Source organism: Pygocentrus nattereri, chromosome 16 (genome assembly GCF_015220715.1).
Source record: "Pygocentrus nattereri isolate fPygNat1 chromosome 16, fPygNat1.pri, whole genome shotgun sequence".
NCBI classification, from domain to species: Eukaryota; Metazoa; Chordata; class Actinopteri; order Characiformes; family Serrasalmidae; genus Pygocentrus; species Pygocentrus nattereri.
Genome location: NC_051226.1, coordinates 3888769 through 3908768, shown reverse-complemented (window position 1 = coordinate 3908768; position 20000 = coordinate 3888769). Strand labels below are relative to the sequence as shown.

Genomic DNA, 20000 nt, shown 5'->3' with positions numbered 1-20000 from the left:
CAGGCTGATCCAACTTTGATGTAATGTCCTTAAAACAAGTCAAAATGAGGCTCAGTATTGTGTGTGGCCTCCACGTGCCTGTATGACCTCCCTACAATGCCTGGGCAGCTCCTGATGAGGTGGCGGATGGTCTCTTGAGGCATCTCCTCCCAGACCTGGACTAAAGCATCCGCCAACTCCTGGACAGTCTGTGGTGCAACGTGGCGTTGGTGGATGGAGCGAGACATGATGTCCCAGATGTGCTCAATCAGATTCAGGTCTGGGGAACGGGCGGGCCAGTCCATAGCTTCAATGCCTTCATCTTGCAGGAACTGCTGACACACTCCAGCCACATGAGGTCTAGCATCGTCCTGCATTAGGAGGAACCCAGGGCCAACTGCACCAGCATATGGTCTCACAAGGGTCTGAGGGGGTCATCTTGGTACCTAATGGCAGTCAGGCTACCTCTGGCGAGCACATGGTGGGCTGTGCGGCCCTCCAAAGAAATGCCACCCCACACCATTACTGACCCACTGCCAAACCGGTCATGCTGAAGGATGTTGCAGGCAGCAGATCGTTCTCCACGGCATCTCCAGACTCTGTCCCGTGCTCAGTGTGAACCTGCTTTCATCTGTGAAGATCACAGGGCGCCAGTGGCGAATTTGCCAATCCTGGTGTTCTCTGGCAAATGCTAAGTGTCCTGCACGGTGTTGGGCTGTGAGCACAACCCCCATCTGTGGACGTCGGGCCCTCATACCGTCCTCATGGAGTCGGTTTCTAACCGTTTGTCCAGACACATGCACATTTGTGGCCTGCTGGAGGTCATTCTGCAGGGCTCTGGCAGCTCCTCTTGTTCCTCCTTGCACAAAGGTGGAGGTAGCGGTCCTGCTGCTGGGTTGTTGCCCTCCTACGGCCTCCTCCGCGTCTCCTGGTGTACTGGCCTGTCTCCTGGTAGCGCCTCCAGGCTCTGGACACTACGCTGACAGACACAGCAAACCTTCTTGCCACAGCTCGCATTGATGTGCCATCCTGGATGAGCTGCACTACCTGAGCCACTTGTGTGGGTTGTAGAGTCCGTCTCCTGCTACCACGAGTGTGAAAGCACCACCAACATTCAAAAGTGACCAAAACATCAGCCAGAAAGCAGAAAGGTACTGAGAAGTGGTCTGTGGTCCCACCTGCAGAACCTCTCCTTCACTGAGTGTGTCTTGCTAATTGCCAGTAATTTCCACCTGTTGTCTGTTCCATTTACACAACAGCTGTGAAACTGATTGTCAGTGTTGCTTCCTAAGTGGACAGTTTGATTTCACAGAAGTTTGATTTACTTGGAGTTATATTGTGTTGTTTAAGTGCTCCCTTTATTTTTTTGAGCAGTGTTTATATGTATATACACACACACACACACACACACACACACACACACACAGCAAACCTACTCAGACCAGCGCAACACACACTAACACACCACCACCACGTCAGTGTTACTGCAATGCTGAGAACGACCCACCACCCAAATAGTACCTGCTCTGTGAGGGTCCATGGGGGTCCTGACCACTGAAGAACAGGGTAACAGAGTATCAGAGAAACAGATGGACTACAGTCTGTAACTGTAGAACTACAAAGACCAGCTATACAGTAAGTGGAGCTGATAAGATGGACAGTGAGCGTAGATACAAGGAGGTGGTCATCATGTTATGCCTGATTGGTGTGTCCAGCTCTTAGATGAAATGGTTTGTGTGGTCTAGCTTTGTGTTTAATAGAGCATCACTGTAGTGTTGGTGGTGGTGATGACATCCAAAGAATGTTTCAGGAGGCCAGAGGTCCAGGAGAATGGAAAAAGTAGGACAAAGCTAAAGCCATGATCGAAACGGATCCCTGTTTGCGTGTTTTTGGCGTTACGAATTTCTGCAACTTTTCTAATCATCTGGGAAATCATTCAATTCCAGAGTGAGCTTGAGGGTCTACAGTCTCCTACATTACATTTGTAATTTCTAGTAAACACTGTAGATCATTACAGCAGCTGAACGTGGACCTACATGGCATTGCAAGACGTGCTACTGAGGACAGAGGGACATCAGCTAACACAGCAGTTCTCAAATCTCAGACCTTTTTTAGGCCTCCTTTGTGGATAGTAAGTGCCACAGCAAAAACAGCCCGCTTCAGATTGTTTCAGTGATGTCATGACAACAAGCTCATTGACATATTGACCTATTCAGCCTACGACATTTAAGTTCCTTCCTTTCACACTAAAGCAATAAGGAGTGTTTCAGCTCTGAACAGAGCCAGTTCATGAGGAGCCTGGCCACTTCTTATTTCCACCATTATATCACCATTATAGCAAATCCGTAATGAATGGAAGTGAATGCAGCTAAATGGTTAAAATTTAAACCTTAAATTTGTTTCTAATCAGTTGCCCTGAACTTTCCTTTCATTTTAGAAAGAAGAAGGATGTATTTCACAAAAAAAAACAATAAAAATGTACCTATGTTTCCTATTTTCTGCAAAAAAAAAAAGTTTTAGGCAGCATGATGCCAACATTACTTCTACTGAGTGCTGATTGGTTGGCGAGCGGAGCAGCTCTTTGGCTGTTCGCACTCACAGACGTCATGAAAACGTACATGAGGCGTCGTTTTAAACTCATAACTGGAGCGTAAAAGTTCTTAAAACTACAACAGTGGTGTTTTAAAAGTTGTATGCTGCTCAGTGTTTAGAAGATGAATGTAGTATTTTATATTTAAAATGTTTAATCATTTATAAACTATGATTTTGCTCAAATGCTTCCTCTCAACTGATTCACTTTGGACTCGCTCACGAGCGCCCCCTAGTGTTTGAGAAACCCAGAAGACATTACAGAGTGGTAATTTTCCTCTCTACAAGTTCTCTGCTCTGAGGGCAACCAATCAGAACACAGATCATTTTACATGTATCAGTGTGTTTAATGCAACAGGATAAAGAAGGAGTGAAAAATGGCATGTATGAAATGAATTGGTCAGTTTTGGTATATAAATGGACTTCAAAGGGGAAAAGTAAAATGCGAGAAAAACACAGGAGATGGGCCCTTTAAATGGCCAGAGTGAGTGCTGGGATGAAAGAAAGGTCAGCCGTTGTTTGTGGACTGTTGATACGGCCTGTGCTTAGTTACTATCAGTGACGTGTCCACTTTGTATCTGAGGCTTTAAGAACAGAAGCTGCTCCTCCTCACTCGTCTGTTTTCGCTGTCCAGAGTGAAAGCCAAAGACTTAGGTCATCTCTCTCTCCCCCTCTCTCTCTCTCTCTCTCTCTCTCTCCCTCTCTCTCTCTCTCTCTCTCTCCCCCTCTCTCTCTCTCTGTGCTCCCTCCTGCAGTTCTCCTCCTACTCACCCTCCTCAGGACGGTTGCGTAACTCGGTTCTCTCTCAGTGTGAGATTACTAACACATGGCGCTGAGTGTTTTTACAGAGAGACGGGTTCTAGAGCAGTGAGGTCAGTGCGACACTGAAGGAGGGAGGGATGTGGGGGTGGAGGAGGACGACAGTTGTACACTGTATTTCTGAACATGTAGCTAAATGTTAAAAAGAGAGAGTGAAGGGAAAAGAAGCAACACTGCTTTCAGATACAGAAGCACGGGCCCTGCCGGTCCTCAGCGATGCCACAGCTATGTGTAGCCGGGGGTCCAAGGCAGCATAGCTGACCTCTCTTTCTCTCTGGATGGACCCCCCCTCTCCCTCTTCACTCAGCATGGGCATCTGTTCGCTTATGTAATAGTTGGAATTCAGTGAACTCCAAGGTCCAGTCCCATTCCTTCTTTTTACCCCTACCCCTTGTTTTCGAGTGTCGCCTTGCCCCTTGGAACTGAGTTACAAGGGGTAGTGGTTGAGATCTTTCCCTACTTTTATTTGACAAGCCTCAAATAAAAAACATTTCTTCATTAACAGCTACTGGCGCTGCTCTGTAGGCGACCCTGCCCGTCTGCAGGGACAGCAGAGGAGGGAAAGTTCAGCTCCTCACTGCTGGGCTTTAGTTACATTTAGGGATCATACGCCTTCAAAGAGGGGGGCAGTTATTTATCATCACCCCCCCCTAATTCTTCAGTGAAGCTGAAGTCAGAGATTCACCAACTTCTTGTTTGAACTTTCCCGTTCCACCTTAAATGGAGCAGCCTTTGTGACGCCTGAGGTGCCAGAATGTAACTGCTGCACCATTTAAGGTGGAACGGGAAATTTAGCTAGCTTGCCGCTGAGACATCAGCAAACTACTAGCGTACTTTTAAGCTACTTCTAAACTGCTTGTAAGCTTCTTATGAAGAAAAGGACCATAATATACATTGAACCAACATTAAACTAGGATAATACAGTGGTCATCGTAGTTTTTAATGGAGAAAATTCTCACATTTGAGGGTTTATTTGGTTGCTTGTGCAGACAGGTTGCAAGTCTCTTTTTTTCATAACACTGTTTGGAGTCTCTGAAAAACATCCGTTTGGAGGGCCACGTAGCTCTAACACTTCACCCTTTCCCTCTGTCTTGGGACACCCTACTCCTAGATGAGAACAGGTAAGAGGGGGCTAAGTGATGGGGACAAGGGGTGCAATGGGATTGGGCCCAAGTGTGTTGAGCTGTCCAATGTCCATTGAGCTGTCCATTACTGGTAACAGGAGAGATATGACTAGCAGGTGGGAATTGCACTTGACTAGATATGCACAAAAAGTGGGTTAAACATGAAAGTGAGTTTTTGGACCACGTCATGCATCTTTACATATTAATACGTAATCATACGTCACATGCACAAGTTCTAAAAGAAGGTCTGGCTTCATGTTCAGGCCTCAAATGCAAAATCAACACTATACTGATGAAGTAATGAGGACAGTAGTAGATACACTCACATCCTCGGAAGACACCTCCTTCACCAAGGATGAATTCTCTTTAGGTTCTCGCACAGTGCACTTACAATCATCAGATTCATCCACTCAGGGGAGGGGAAGCGACTAAATGTTCTTCTACATGTTGCAAATACCTACACAGTTCCATCAGAGAGATCTACAAAGCCCCCAGACCAGGCGTCGACAACATACGGCTCTTTTACTGCCCTGTTTTGGCTCCATAGCAGAATTAGATCAGTAGATAATAATAAAATAATCCTCATTTACAGTAAAATAAAGCTCTGCTGATCGTTCAACACAGTTTAACAATAAATGGTCATAAATTCTGGAGTTAATGTAGAACTACTGATTCCCCCTTTAACCCTGTAGGTTGGCATGCAGACTGCTGGTGACCATAGCAACGCAGACAAGAGTCTCCCCCAGCTATTAGCTAACAGAAATGCAGAGAGAGAGATGTAAGATGAACGTTGATAATTTTGGACTTTTTATTTTTAGTCACTCCAGCTGGTTTCCTGATACGTTGAATCTGCAATGAGAAACTGACAGACACTAAAAAGTCACTTTTGTTCTCCAGCTTCTTGTTTTAATCTTCCCATTCTACCTTAAATGGCGCTTCAGTTACATTCTGGCACCTCAGGCACCATTTAAGGTGGAATGGAGAACTTCAAATAGGAAGCTGGCGAATGAGAAGCGCCTTCAGCCTCGTTGAAAATCGAAGGTCGAGAGACATTTTGCAAGAAACTGTTCTACTTTTGCGGAAAGGTTTCCTGCTGGAGATGTGAGAAAAGCAGCTGTAGCTGAGCTGAAGCTCAAAGCAGAACGAAGCAAGTCTGCGTTTTCATTTATATTGTTTACCCTATACTAGCGCAGAGTGAGACATATTTACAGCCAAGATGGTAAAATGGACAGAACATTTTTGTGGCTCTCAAGGTGGTTTGATTTTTGTCGAAAGGACAAAATGGATCTTCTTAACATTTGGGTTGCGACCTCTAACCCAGACTTACCATAGTGTAGCTTTAAGTACTGACGGTGTCCATTATGTGCTCAGAAAAACATATTATGACATGATCACCATAACATCGCCCACCCCTTACTGCCCACCCCTTGCCGCTATAACATCATAGCTGCCAGAATGACCACATTTAGAGCATTATAGTTTGACTAATCAACTTTATAAGCCAGTTGTTTCAGCCCTACTCTGAACTTAAATAAAACAACAGTAAGTAAGTCTTTTACTTAGTGTGTCCATCTGAGTCACTGGATTAAGGCTTGTTAGCTCTGCGGCGCTGATATTCCCGCCATATGTTGTAATGCATGCTGCAATGTAGATTTGCAGTGTTTGTCACCTTTGGCTTCGTGGTGGGATATCAGTCTGTGTAAAGCTGTAAGATTAAGCCTCCTGTCTGTATACATCAGGGTTCCTTAGTAAAGAAAATGCCTCTATATAGCACCAAGAAGGGTTCTTTTATTGCACTATACTTGACATCGTCATAATAGAAGAACCCATTTCAAAAAGCTTTTATTCAGAACCATCTCCAGTACATTCCCCATTAAAGAACACAATGCAAAGGCCTTTTTAATCATGCAGAGGGGTTCTTTGAGTGTCCGGGGTTCTATATAGAACCATTGTCTTCACCAAAGAACCCTTGAAGAGTCATCTTTTTTAAGAGCGTTTCATTTTCTGTTGAGGCTTATTTTGCTGCTAATAGAAACGCTCCCCTTTAGCAGTGTGAAGATCGTTCAGATACAAGTTTGTGCAGCTGTGCTGGTTGGAGGACGTCGGATTCCACACATTTTTTTCTGTGTTACAAGTATTAGAGCTAGAAACATTTATCTGAATCCGGCAGGACTTAACTAATTACAAGGAATATGTCAGGGTCACACTTCATTTCTCAAATAGTTTACAGTTGGGATTTCTCTCAGCCAAATTCCAGGCCGTTAACAGATTTTACCTGCTTTATTTTCTGTGTTTTAACAGATTTTACCTGCTTTAGTTTCTGTCTTTTAACAGATTTTATTCTGCTTTAATTTGTGTCTTTTAACAGATTTTACCTGCTTTAGTTTCTGTCTTTTAACAGATTTTACCTGCTTTAGTTTCTGTCTTTTAACAGATTTTATTCTGCTTTAATTTGTGTCTTTTAACAGATTTTACCTGCTTTAGTTTCTGTCTTTTAACAGATTTTACTCTGCTTTAGTTTCTGTCTTTTAACAGATTTTATTCTGCTTTAATTTGTGTCTTTTAACAGCTTTTACCTGTTTTAGTTTCTGTCTTTTAACAGATTTTACTCTGCTTTAGTTTCTGTCTTTTAACAGATTTTACCTGCTTTAGTTTCTGTCTTTTAACAGATTTTACTCTGCTTTAGTTTCTGTCTTTTAACAGATTTTACTCTGCTTTAGTTTCTGTCTTTTAACAGATTTTACCTGCTTTAGTTTCTCTCCTTTAACAGATTTTACCTGCTTTAGTTTCTCTCCTTTAACAGATTTTACCTGCTTTAGTTTCTGTCTTTTAACAGATTTTACTCTGCTTTAGTTTCTCTCCTTTAACAGATTTTACCTGCTTTATTTTCTGTCTTTTAACAGATTTTACCTGCTTTAGTTTGTCTTTAACAGATTTTACTCTGCTTTAGTTTCTCTCCTTTAACAGATTTTACCTGCTTTAGTTTCACTACTTTAACAGATTTTACCTGCTTTAGTTTCTGTCTTTTAACAGATTTTACCTGCTTTAGTTTCTCTCCTTTAACAGATTTTACTCTGCTTTAGTTTCTCTTCTTTAACAGATTTTACTCTGCTTTAGTTTCTCTCCTTTAACAGATTTTACTCTGCTTTAGTTTCTCTTCTTTAACAGATTTTACTCTGCTTTAGTTTCTCTTCTTTAACAGATTTTACCTGCTTTAGTTTCTCTCCTTTAACAGATTTTACTCTGCTTTAGTTTCTCTCCTTTAACAGATTTTACTCTGCTTTAGTTTCTCTCCTTTAACAGATTTTACCTGCTTTAGTTTCTCTCCTTTAACAGATTTTACTCTGCTTTAGTTTCTCTCCTTTAACAGATTTTACCTGCTTTAGTTTCTCTCCTTTAACAGATTTTACCTGCTTTAGTTTCTCTCCTTTAACAGATTTTACTCTGCTTTAGTTTCTCTTCTTTAACAGATTTTACCTGCTTTAGTTTCTCTTCTTTAACAGATTTTACCTGCTTTAGTTTCTCTTCTTTAACAGATTTTACCTGCTTTAGTTTCTCTTCTTTAACAGATTTTACTCTGCTTTAGTTTCTCTTCTTTAACAGATTTTACCTGCTTTAGTTTCTCTCCTTTAACAGATTTTACTCTGCTTTAGTTTCTCTCCTTTAACAGATTTTACCTGCTTTAGTTTCTCTTCTTTAACAGATTTTACCTGCTTTAGTTTCTCTCCTTTAACAGATTTTACTCTGCTTTAGTTTCTCTTCTTTAACAGATTTTACCTGCTTTAGTTTCTCTTCTTTAACAGATTTTACCTGCTTTAGTTTCTCTCCTTTAACAGATTTTACTCTGCTTTAGTTTCTCTTCTTTAACAGATTTTACCTGCTTTAGTTTCTCTTCTTTAACAGATTTTACCTGCTTTATTTTCTCTTCTTTAACAGATTTTTTCTTCTTTAACTTCTATGTTTGTTCAGGCCTGATTCAGGCCCGGAGCTCTAGCAGAGATGCAGCGTTAAAGTACATGTAGAACCTTCCTTTTCTTAGTTCACCAAAGGAGCAGGATTAAATCTGTAGATCCTGACATTCACTCTAATCCATTAGTTAATAATTCATGCTCTGATGTTGTGGTGAAGAGATGAGAGAGGAAAACAGGGTTTACAGAGTCAGGATTAGAGAATCCTTCAGTGCCAGGTAAAGACATTCTTTCAAGGTCTCTAAGTCAAGCCAAAATGTTTTCCCCTTAAAGCTGCATTTTTAGGTCATTTTGATTGTAGTGTGTAAAGACTGTTAAAGTTTCATAAGTGATACTTTTTTGATCCCACAACGGGGAAATTCCACCTCCGCATTTAACCCATCCGTGAAGTGAAACACCACATACACAGTAGTGAACACACACACTAGGGGGCAGTGAGCACACTTGCCCGGAGTGGTGGGCAGCCCTATCCACGGCGCCCGGGGAGCAGTTGGGGGTTAGGTGTCTTGCTCAAGGACACCTCAGTCATGGACTGTCGGCTCTGGGGATCGAACCGGCGACCTTCCGCTCACAGGGCCAGTTCCCTAACCTCCAGCCCACGACTGCCCCATAACTTTATATACGTCTGTCTATTCAGCCTGCATCAGTTTAGCCGATACAAAGGGCAGGGTAAGAGAAGTCACATTTCAGGAGGAGAAAGTCGTCCAGGAGGAGAAAGGAGAGTGTGCTAGTGAGCCTTGTGGGGATTTCCTCGTCTGCTGATTGTCTGAGAATTTGGTTGATTAACATGACAAAGAACCTACTTTGACCCTGCGTTCATACCGGCAGCGACTTTTCACTTCTTGTCGCCTAAATCACTGATGGCTGATGTATATACACTCACCAGCCACATTATTAGGTACACCTGTTTAATTGCTTGTTAGCACACATAGCTAATCAGCCAATCACACGGCTGCAACTCAGTGCATTCAGGCATGTAGAGGTGGTCAAGACGACTTGCTGAAGTGCAGACCGAGCATCAGAACGGGGAAGAAAGGGGATTTAAGTGACTTTGAACGTGGCGTGGTTGTTGGTGCCAGACGGGCTGGTCTGAGTATTTCAGAAACTGCTGATCTACTGGGATTTTCACACACAACCATCTCTAGGGTTCACAGAGAACGGTCCGAAAAAGAGGAAATATCCAGTGAGCGGTCAGTTGTGTGGACGAAAATGCCTTGTTGATGTGAGAGGTCAGAGGAGAATGGGCAGACTGGTTCCAGATGATAGAAAGGCAGCAGGAACTCAAATAACCAGCCAGAATCTCTGAGGAACGTTTCCAGCACCTTGTTGAAAGTTTGACATGAAGAATTAAGGCAGGTCTGACGGCAAAAGGGGGTCCAACCTTTTACTTAATAAAGTGGCCAGTGAGTGTATAGTCTCATTTTAGGATCCATCTCTTTATAGGCCACAGCAGCATCAGGCAGTGTATTCATAACCATTTTGTGTAAGAACTTTCAGTGTAGCTTTTAAAGGCATTAAACTCTTCAGACATCTGGTTCCTATCACCACCACTGTGAACAATTCTGCCTCAGTCGGTTTCTCTAGAATGAAGCATTTCACACCAAACCACTCTGAGTGACTTTGCTTATATCTTAGCCATTTAATTCTGCAGAAATTTTAAAATCCCACGTCGGGTTGCCATTAATAAAACACAGAAAGTAGAACTAATAGCTAAAAACAAACAGCTTGGCACCATCGACGCCACCGTACGCATTAAATCGGTCATATAACGCTCAGTATTAAATGTATTGTTGAAAATTATCACCAAAACTGAGCAGTAATATCACTATTGTTACATAGCAATGCGGTAAGATACACTGCCCGGCACAACACAAAATGTCCAAACACTTTCGCATGTTTCCCCATCATATCCCAAATGTAGTCGATCAGCCCAGACTTGTTTGGTGTCTGCTTTGCTTCTTTAGTTAGAGAAGGACTTTGATCGCATAGTAACCATTTAATTATGCTGATTTTTTTGAAAGATCAGTGGAATTCCCCTGTTAGTGTAGGAGTAAGTGGATGGAGAAATGCTGGTCGTTTTTACGTTTCATTATAAAGATTACAGATTACAGTGCAACTGCCACCAGTTTATTTCTTTACAGTGTTTGTGTTTTTGTTGGGTTTGGGCGAGGAGGGGATTTAAATGATGATGATAATAAGAGCAGCCTCTGTTGCTTTACTGTCATTTAACAAACATTCTGGTCGCTCTAATGTAACTTTTGAATTGTAACTTTGTATATAAACCCTTGTGTGGTGTTGATGGGTTTGTTACTCAGCGGTCTGGTGGACCCACCACATTATTGGCCTGTTAAATCAAAATACAGCCAAAACAATTTATGTAAATATACCAGATGTTTAAAATATCACAAATGGCCAGCATAGAGTTCTCCTTTAGCAGCTGTAGCCAGTCAGCAGCCTGTCCATGTTCTCCAACCTCACACACACACACACACACACACACACACTAACAGCAGGCCATGTAGGAGGAGAACAGAGTGAAGGACACAGCACCTCCACACTTTCACTCCCCGCGGGGTCAGCCCAACACCACATGTGTAGTATGAATGTGTGGGGGGTGAACAGAGTGAAGCTCTGAAAATGGGTTATTTTATATGATCTTTGCAGAAAATGAGCAAAAGGAAAGAATCTGAGGCTGAAATAATAATAAATCACACAATTTCTTTCTTTTGGTAAACATTGAAAATGGGTCCCACAGACCTGAACACCACACAAGGGTTAATCAGTGGGTGTAGAGGAAGAAATGATGTAGCGTTTTTGAAGAAATAAATAATTCACCTGCTCCTTTTACGTCCCTCGCGTTTATGTATTTCGTCTCATGTGTGTTTAACTTCTTTGAGTGTGTGAACCTCAGCGTGGGTTTGTGTGTGTGTGTGTGTGTGTGTGTGTGTGTGTGTGTGTGTGTGTGTGTTTTACTCTTTTTCTTTTATTTGCATGTGGAAAGGTTTTGTATAAACAGAGATAGATCTTAGTGCTGAAGTTATATATCCGTTTTTACAGTGTTTGCATTATGCACAATAAATATTACAACAGTCCCTGTTTCTGCTGCGTCATCTTCACTTTCTTGTTTTCTATCTCTCTCCACGTTCTTCCTCTGTCAGTAGGCGCTTTTCCATCTTTCTTTCTTTCTTTCTTTCTTTCTTCCTCCCACTTTTACTCTTTTTTTAGAGTCTCCTCAATATAAAGAGCCAAATACATACAGTCTTATAGAAAAGTTGGAACACTTGCTGTCAAACGACATGTTTCGTTGATTTTCTAGGTGAAAAGAGACACACTTAGATACATTTTTCTGCACAGTTTCTACAAAACCCAATTCCAAAAAAGTTGGGATGCTGTGGAAAATGTAAATGAAAACAAAATGCAATGATGTGCAAATCATTTAAACCCTACATTCCATTGAAGGTCGTACAAAGACAACGTGTCAAATTTTGAAACTTTTATTGTTTTTTTTTTTTGTTTGTTCATCAGTTTGTTCAGCAGTTCATCACTGAATCCACAAGTGCTAAGTAAAACTCTAAAATGCAAAGAAGAAACCAAACACAGACATGACCCAGAAATGCTGCCACCTTCTCTGGGCCCGAGCTCATTTAAAATGGACTGAGGGGAAGTGGAAAAGTGTCCTGTGGTCAGACGAATCAACATTTGAAATTCTTTTTGGAAATCATGGACTCTGTGTCCTCCAGGCTAAAGACCACTCAGCTTGTTATCAGCGCACAGTTCAAAAGCCAGTATACTTTAGCAATAGAACACGAGAGGGAGTGTGTTATCACGAAATAACATCACTGCTGTGATTTGTTCGCAGGGACGAGTCGAGGGCGTGAATAAACTGGCCGTGAACGCGGCGTTTAATATGTTTTAATGTTCAGTTCCTTCCACCAAATTATAGCTCCTTAACGAGCAGCTTGTTACCATGCCAGAGTAACGAGCTCCGCCCACTCGCTGCTCAGTCTGCTGTAAGCCCCGCCTTCTGAAGTTCAGACTGAGCCGTAAAACTGACCCAATATCAGGTTCAGCTCAGTTTGGTCAGTTTCTCCAGATCAGTATTAATGTTGTTTTATTCCAGCCGGTCTGTGAAGCTTCTTACAGCCCGTTTAGTTTGGCGAATGGTGTTGGGTTCATTTCTGGCTGATTCCAGGTTGTTCAGCTGATCTTCTGTCACAGCTGCCGACTGAAAAGCTGCTCAGTGGTGACGACAGTTTGGGAATTTAGTGTCGTCTCGTCTTCAGAGTCTGACCAAATCTGTCAATCAAATGTGGTCTTAACAGCGTCCGTTTTCTGTTTGTGGCAAAGTAAGAAGAAAAAATGTTCAAATGGCTCGAGCGTCTCCTACAGCTGTCAAAGTCGTTGCTTAGCAACGGCGTCTCAGCGGATTAACACAGTGTTTGTGAAAAACCTGTGACGTTATGGTGAAATAACAGCACAATTAGAACGCCTCTCAACCAATCAGCTCGCGTGGCCGGGACTGACTGCTGTATAATGTAATGTAATAAATACTATTCTATGTTGCACTACACATACTATACCTACTGTACTATAGATCATATATAAAGGGATCAATAATTAACAGCTACGTCTAGTGTGATTACAGCGCAGTTAGTGAAAAAGTGCTCAGAGCTGCTGTAAGACTACCGTATGTAAATGAGCACTGTTCTAATTGGCTGCCGTGTGTTTTGCCTCAGCCTAACAGCAGTCCAGGCTAAAACGCTCCTTTGAACGTCATCGTAAAGGGGCGGGGTTAGACTGCTGTAGGCTGAATCTGTGGATACATGCAGAAGCAGTGGCAGAGTAGACTTGCCCACGGATGAACCCCTTCCCAGGCCTCTGATTGGCTGGATCGGCTGCGTTTGTTAATGACGGGGGCGGGGCTGCTGATTAGATGCAGAAGAGCAGCTCTCCAGGAGAAGAAAGGGGGGGGGGACTTGTGTACAGGGCAGTGTGCGGCTCTGGCCAGCAGGGGGCGCCAGAAAGCGCGGCGCTGTTGTTCCTTCACAGACTCCGCTCAGCCTTCTTCATTCGTTATTATTCCCGCAACGTAGCGATTTAAAGGCGAAGAATCGAGGTCAGATCTGCAGCAAGGCGTCTGCTGCAGCCCGTCGCTTCCCTGCTGGAGGAGGTCCGTGTGGCTGGAGACGTCCAAAAGAGGGCGGTGTTGGTGCGGCTTGCCCTGGAGGGCGGCATCATCGACCATCCGGGGAAGATGCACCGAGGACCCGCAGATTTAAAGCCCCGAGAGCGGCGTGCTTTCGGAGGTTCGGGCTGAATCAACGCCTGGGCTCTGGGCTGGGCTCGGGTTTTTTTGGGGGGGGGGCGTTTCTTTTCTTTTCTTTTCTTTTTTTCTTTTATTCCAGCTCAGGACTCTCGCTTTTCGCCTTTCTCTCCTTTTTATCATTGATGTTTTTCCCCTTGTGGGAGCATCTCGGAGCAGAGCGGCGAGAGGAGGAGGAGGAGGAGGAGGAGGATGGGGAAAGGACGACTGTACACCCCGGAGAGGAAGGACGGGGAGTGTGTGTAGCCTTAAAAAAAAAGAAAAGAAAAGAAAAAAAACACGAGCCATCGTCCATTTTGCCACTGGAGGATACGAGGGATGGATTAAAAATAGAAACCGTCGAGTTCATCGGGGATGCAGACGAAGATCTGTCATGTGGATGGGATATAACTGTGCCAGGAACAGCTTTGGCATCCTCCTCTGGATTTTCCCTTCGTGGGAAAATGGGGAGATGAATCAGAAGAAGAGCCGAGGCCAGAAATGCTGAAGAGCCTGAAGAGGATCTCCAGCCTGTCACCTCAGCAGTGACCTGCTTTCTCTTTAAGTAAACACACACTGGCCTGCTATTGGGGTTTGTGTGCTTTGCAGGCCTGCACTTGGCCCTGTTTGTGAAGAAGACTAGCGTGTATGCTCTTATATCTTTGTTATCTGCTTTATTTGGCCCTCCCCTCTATTGACTGTCCAGTGTCAGCCCACTGCTGTCCCTCATCCCTGAATCTGACGGTCAGCTTGAACGCAATTCTACGGACAGGCCTTCTCAAGACCAGCACGGCACCTCGGACTCTCTCGAGGCCGGCCTAAATTCCACCTGAAGCCATCCAGATGTGGAGAGGGGGACGTTCCTGCCGTTAAAGGGACACGTTTAAGGTTCCTTTGACAAGCCAGGCCACTTTAGGCCCAGGCTGAATGTGGACTACTGTGCCAACCCCAGGGTTAAAGGGAAGAATATACCAGTGGATCTGCAACGGTGGGCTTTTCTTCATCACCAGCTGTCTATTGTCCGCGTTTTGTTTGAACTGTCCTCCGTCGTCTGTCAGGGACGCTTCTTCCGAGCCACTCTTTCCACTTTTAATACTCCGAAACCAGCCGCTGTGTCGTTCCGGACGTGTCTCAGGGTCCAACATCCAACATATGTGGGGTTTTTTGGCCTCCAAGTGCTGGAAGAGGAGTTTTAAGGGTCTTAGAGTAAAAAACCGGCCGGCGAGGAAGAGGCTATGAATCCTAGATGATGATGATGATGATGCTGGATACACAGGTAAGCACACTTTAAATTCTGTCTGATTTGGCACACACAGTGAGAAAGGGGCTGCGAATGCACTGTGAAGGGAAAATCCACCTCATTTGCAAAATTTTGGTTGAACTCAGTTGTGCTGCAGCGTCGTTCAGAGTGGTCCGGTGCAGAATGGTTCGCTGTAGAGAAACTAGTCTTTTTTAATAGGGGTGGTGATGGGAACCAGGGGTTGCCATGACTACGACACAGATATAGCCGTTTTATTTACTATCCAATACCACCAGTGAACCTGCACATGCCTTCTGAGTTTTTCTATGTCGTGTCGATAAAGGTAAACTGGCGTTGTACAGCGTGGCCATCTCCTCTATAAGTGGGTTCTGTAAAATCATTATTACAATAAATTCTCAGGCAATGTATCCGTAACCATTTCATTTAACTGCTAGCTCTTCTGACGCCTGGTTCCTATCACCGCCACTGTAAACAATTCGGACTTGTTTCCCTAAAATCTAGAAACCACTCCGAATGACTTTATATCTTAACAACTGAGTTATGCAGAGATTTTATAAAATTGGTGGACTTCTCCTTTAATTCTGCCCAATGTGGACAGTTTCCAACCAAGCTGGGCTGGACCGATTCTAACAGCTTCTGACCAGTATAGTTGATGAGACGGCCAGGTCAGTGTAGTCGGTACTGCTGAGTGTATCTGTGAATCTGTGTCCCTACATCGGTAGGTGGTCTGTTTGTTTTTCCCTCATGAAAACATCATCAGATAGGACTGAGGGATCGAGAGCAGGACAAACAAATGGACGCAGTTTGGACGCAGTTGCTGGAACTGATTAAAATAAATTAGCATAAGAATGCTTTCCTATTCAGACAATGGCCCTAGGCTGGGAATCATCCCTCTATAGTCTTTACAAAAAGGATTACAGGCCTGGCACGAGGCCACGTCTTTTGTACGCTGTTATGGCACGCGGAACCTGGCCGGCGCACAGTGGAGACCTGTGTGTGTGTGTGTGTGTGTGTGTGTGTGTGTGTGTGTGTGTGTGTGTTCACCCTTTATTACATCTTTCTGAACACTCTTGAAAAAGATGGTTCTTCAAGGGTTCTTTAGTAAAGCCAGTGGTTTTATTTGGAACGCTGAACACTCAAAGAACCATTTGCATGCATAGAAATGGTTCTTCAGACCGATGGAGAAGGTGCTGTGTCTGGTTCTAGATGGTGACTTTTTGGAAAATGGTTCTAGAAAGCTCTAAAAAGAGTTCTGCTATTGTTACAATGGCAAGCTTGAGACCTCGCCTCTGAAGTGTTTATAAATGTAATGAGACCGCCCTTATAAATGGTTTATGCATGGTTTATTAATGGTTATTAACTAACGATGGGGGTTTTGTATGGAACCCTGAACACTCAAAGAACCGTTGGCTTGTTTAAATGGTTCTTCAGACTGATGGAGAAGGTGCTGTGTGTGGTTCCACATGGTGGCTTTTTGGAAAATGGTTCTATATAGCACCAAAAAGTGTTCTGCGATGGTTATGATGTCAAGCTTGAGACTACGCTTATGAAGTGTTTGTGAATGGTTTAAAGTGGGTTTATTAGTGGTTATGAACTATGTCATTAATAAAAATCATAAACTGAGATTAAAGTAGTTATAACGGATGAGTAAAAGGGGCGGCTGTCAGCTGTTATATCTGACGAGTATGCCTGTCTGATCAAATCATCTGATCAAATCAGATCAGTTTAATGTAGTTCTAACTGCTTGTTTATGATTTTATGATGTTTACAACATAATGAATAGCCATTAAAGGGCACATCTTCTCCAATTTTCTTGTATTTTCTTCTTTTTTACCCCATATACGACCCAAAACGGCCGTAATTCATTTGTACAGTCCAGACATCAGACTGTGATATGTAAATGACCTCTCTTCTCATTGGCTGCCCTCTATTGTGTCCCATTCAAAAAGCAGTCCAGGCTGAAAAACATGCGACTGAATGGGCGGAGCTAAACGGCTAAGCAGAATTTTTGTATAAATGTAAACAGTCAACTTTTGACTTTTCACGAGGATGAAGTCGCTTCTCATTCACCAGCTTCTTGTTCGAATCTTCCCGTTCCACCTTAAGTGGTGCCTGAAGCGCCAGAATGTAACCGAAGCAGCATTTAAGGTGGAACGGGAAAATTTGAACAAGAAGTGTGTGAGCGAGAGTGTTGTCTGCGTTGCTATGGTAACCAGCAGTCTATGTACCAGTCTTTGGTGAATTAGCAGATATAGGCTACATTAACTCCAGCGTTTAAGACCATTTGGTGTTAAACTGTGTTGAACGATCAGCAGAGCTTTATTTCACTGTATTAGGATTATTTTATTTTTACCTACAAATCTAATTCTGCCGTGGAGCCGCAACAGTACAACTGCAGCTTACCGACCCCTGGACTGGGGAGTGAATGGTGTGCTTTGATACTTACAGTGATACATACTACATTAGACTCTTTTATCCTCAAAAAGTGAGGTTTTCAATGATATGGGCCCTTTAATAAGCTAATTTTAAACCATTCATAAACCCTCTATAAGGGTCTTATTGTAAAGTGGTACCCCAATGTCATCTCTCAGGCTGACAGTCATCACACGTTTCTAGAGATTTACTGCCAGAAACCAAATACTGAGAAAAGCTGCCACAAAATCAAGCAGTTTGGCCCTCAGTGATCGCAGAGAGGCTGTGAGGTCCTGGACTGAGATGCTGTAGGCGGTTCCTGTAGGTCAGGAAGGTTCATTAACCAGATGATACACCCCATAAACCCCCACCCCCCCCCCCCCCCCCCAACCCCCCCTGTACATCTGCACATACTCGTCTGTGATGAGCTGCAGGTAAAAGACTGGAAGAGAACTGGCCAGGTATTTCAGTCGCCATGGTTACCGACAAGAAAAATCTGGTCAGTGCCATTGATTTAGATTCTGCTCTCTTACATTTGGTGGCAATCCCAGAGACTCCACTCCCCTCACTCTCTCACCATCTCTCTATCTCTCTCTCTCTTGCTCCCTCACATCTCTCTCTCTCTATCTCTCTCTCTCTCTTGTTCCCTTACATTTCTCTTTCTCTCTCTCTCTCTTGCTCCCTCACATCTCTCTCTCTCTCTCTCTCTCTCTCTTGTTCCCTTACATTTCTCTTTCTCTCTCTCTCTTGCTCCCTCACATCTCTCTATCTCTATCTCTCTCTCTCTTGCTCCCTCACATCTCTCTATCTCTATCTCTCTCTCTCTTGCTCCCTCACATCTCTCTATCTCTATCTCTCTCTCTCTTGCTCCCTCACATCTCTCTATCTCTATCTCTCTCTCTCTTGCTCCCTCACATCTCTCTCTCTCTCTCTCTCTCTCTCTCTCTTGTTCCCTTACATTTCTCTTTCTCTCTCTCTCTCTTGCTCCCTCACATCTCTCTATCTCTATCTCTCTCTCTCTTGCTCCCTCACATCTCTCTATCTCTCTCTCTCTCTCTTGTTCCCTTACATTTCTCTTTCTCTCTCTCTCTCTTGCTCCCTCACATCTCTCTATCTCTATCTCTCTCTCTCTTGCTCCCTCACATCTCTCTCTCTATCTCTATCTCTCTCTCTTGTTCCCTTACATTTCTCTTTCTCTCTCTCTCTTGCTCCCTTACATCCCTCTCTCTATTTCTATCTCTCTCTCTCTTGCTCCCTTATACCCCCTCCTCTCTCTCTCTTTCTATTTCTGTATGTATAAATCTATTTCTGTCTCTATATTTCTGTCTCTCTATTTGTCTCTCACTCCTACCCCCCCCCCTCTCTCTCTCTCTCTCTCTCTCTCTCTCTTCTTGTCATTCCTACTTTTCTGTATCTTTCTCTCACCCTGTTGCTCCATCATCTCTTTTTCTCTCTGTTTATTTCTCTCTCTCTCCGTCATTCCCTCCATCTCTATGTATCTTCCTCTCCCACCTTCTTTCTTTCTTTCAGTACTGACGTCGATCTCACCACAGTTTCAGGCCTATTTTATCTTCTCTAATTTCTCCAGTGAGCTGCTATAGTGCTGCATCTTACACAGTGTACTGGCAGCAGTGTGTTGTGTTATTTGTGAGATGCAATATCAGCCTCTCATATTCTGAGCAGATGCACAGAACACACACCGTTAAACGCTGGTTCCAGGGAATCCGTGATATTCTCAGAAAAGCATGTTGGAAGGATGTAGTTTATCTCGATCATGATTAATGTCGTCATATCGCCCAGCTCTGAAGGTTAATGTTACAGAAGCACATGAAAACACGACGCGCGCGGTACCACCTACAGACAGCCTGTACCGGTTTGACTTAATCATATTTATTCCTAACTTTTATTTTTGTGTTAGTTCTCCTTAGTTCTTTATCTCTTTTTATTCTTTTATTTATTTCCTCTCATTTTATTTTTTATAAATTTTTTAAAAATTTTATATATATATATATATATATATATATATTTTTTTTTTTTTTATCATTACTTTTTTAATTTGTGATATTGTACTATTACCTTACTAATTTCTTATCTATTTATTCTATTTTATTAATTTCTTACCATTTAAATCTCAAGTTCTATTTTTCTCTACTTTTATCTTTTATTCAGTTATTTTACATTTTCTTTTAATTTAAAATGATTAAATGTAGTTATTATTTTCTTTGTCATGTCAATCCCTGTTTTTGTAAATGCTCGGCTACATTGAAAATGAGGGTTGCCCTCAATGTACTGAGTCAAAATAAAGGTTGATTGATTGATTGATTGATTGATTGATTGATGGGTATCACCACTGTGCATTGATATTTTTGCCATACGGCCCAGCCCTTTGACCCGCACCAATACTGTATGTTTTTATTTCTCAGACTGATGTACTGCAATGCATATGTACAGTAGCACAGTGCACCACTGGCAAGGGGGGTAAAAGAACGCCGTCATTTTCTATTCACGATGGTTTTAACACACCACTGATGTTTGTGTAATAAAGT

The 20000-nt window shown here is 43.0% G+C and overlaps 1 protein-coding gene across 1 annotated transcript in view; it reads left to right on the top strand.

Moving 5' to 3' along the window:
• The first annotated feature begins 13484 nt into the window (after positions 1–13484).
• The window catches only part of LOC108411240 (ral guanine nucleotide dissociation stimulator), a 127750-nt gene continuing 121234 nt past the window's right edge, over positions 13485–20000 (top strand). Inside the window, exon 1 of the mRNA XM_037545687.1 lies at positions 13485–15057. Within this exon, the coding sequence (XP_037401584.1) occupies positions 15028–15057 (30 nt within the window). The 5' untranslated portion in view covers positions 13485–15027. The remainder of the gene's footprint in view (positions 15058–20000) is intronic.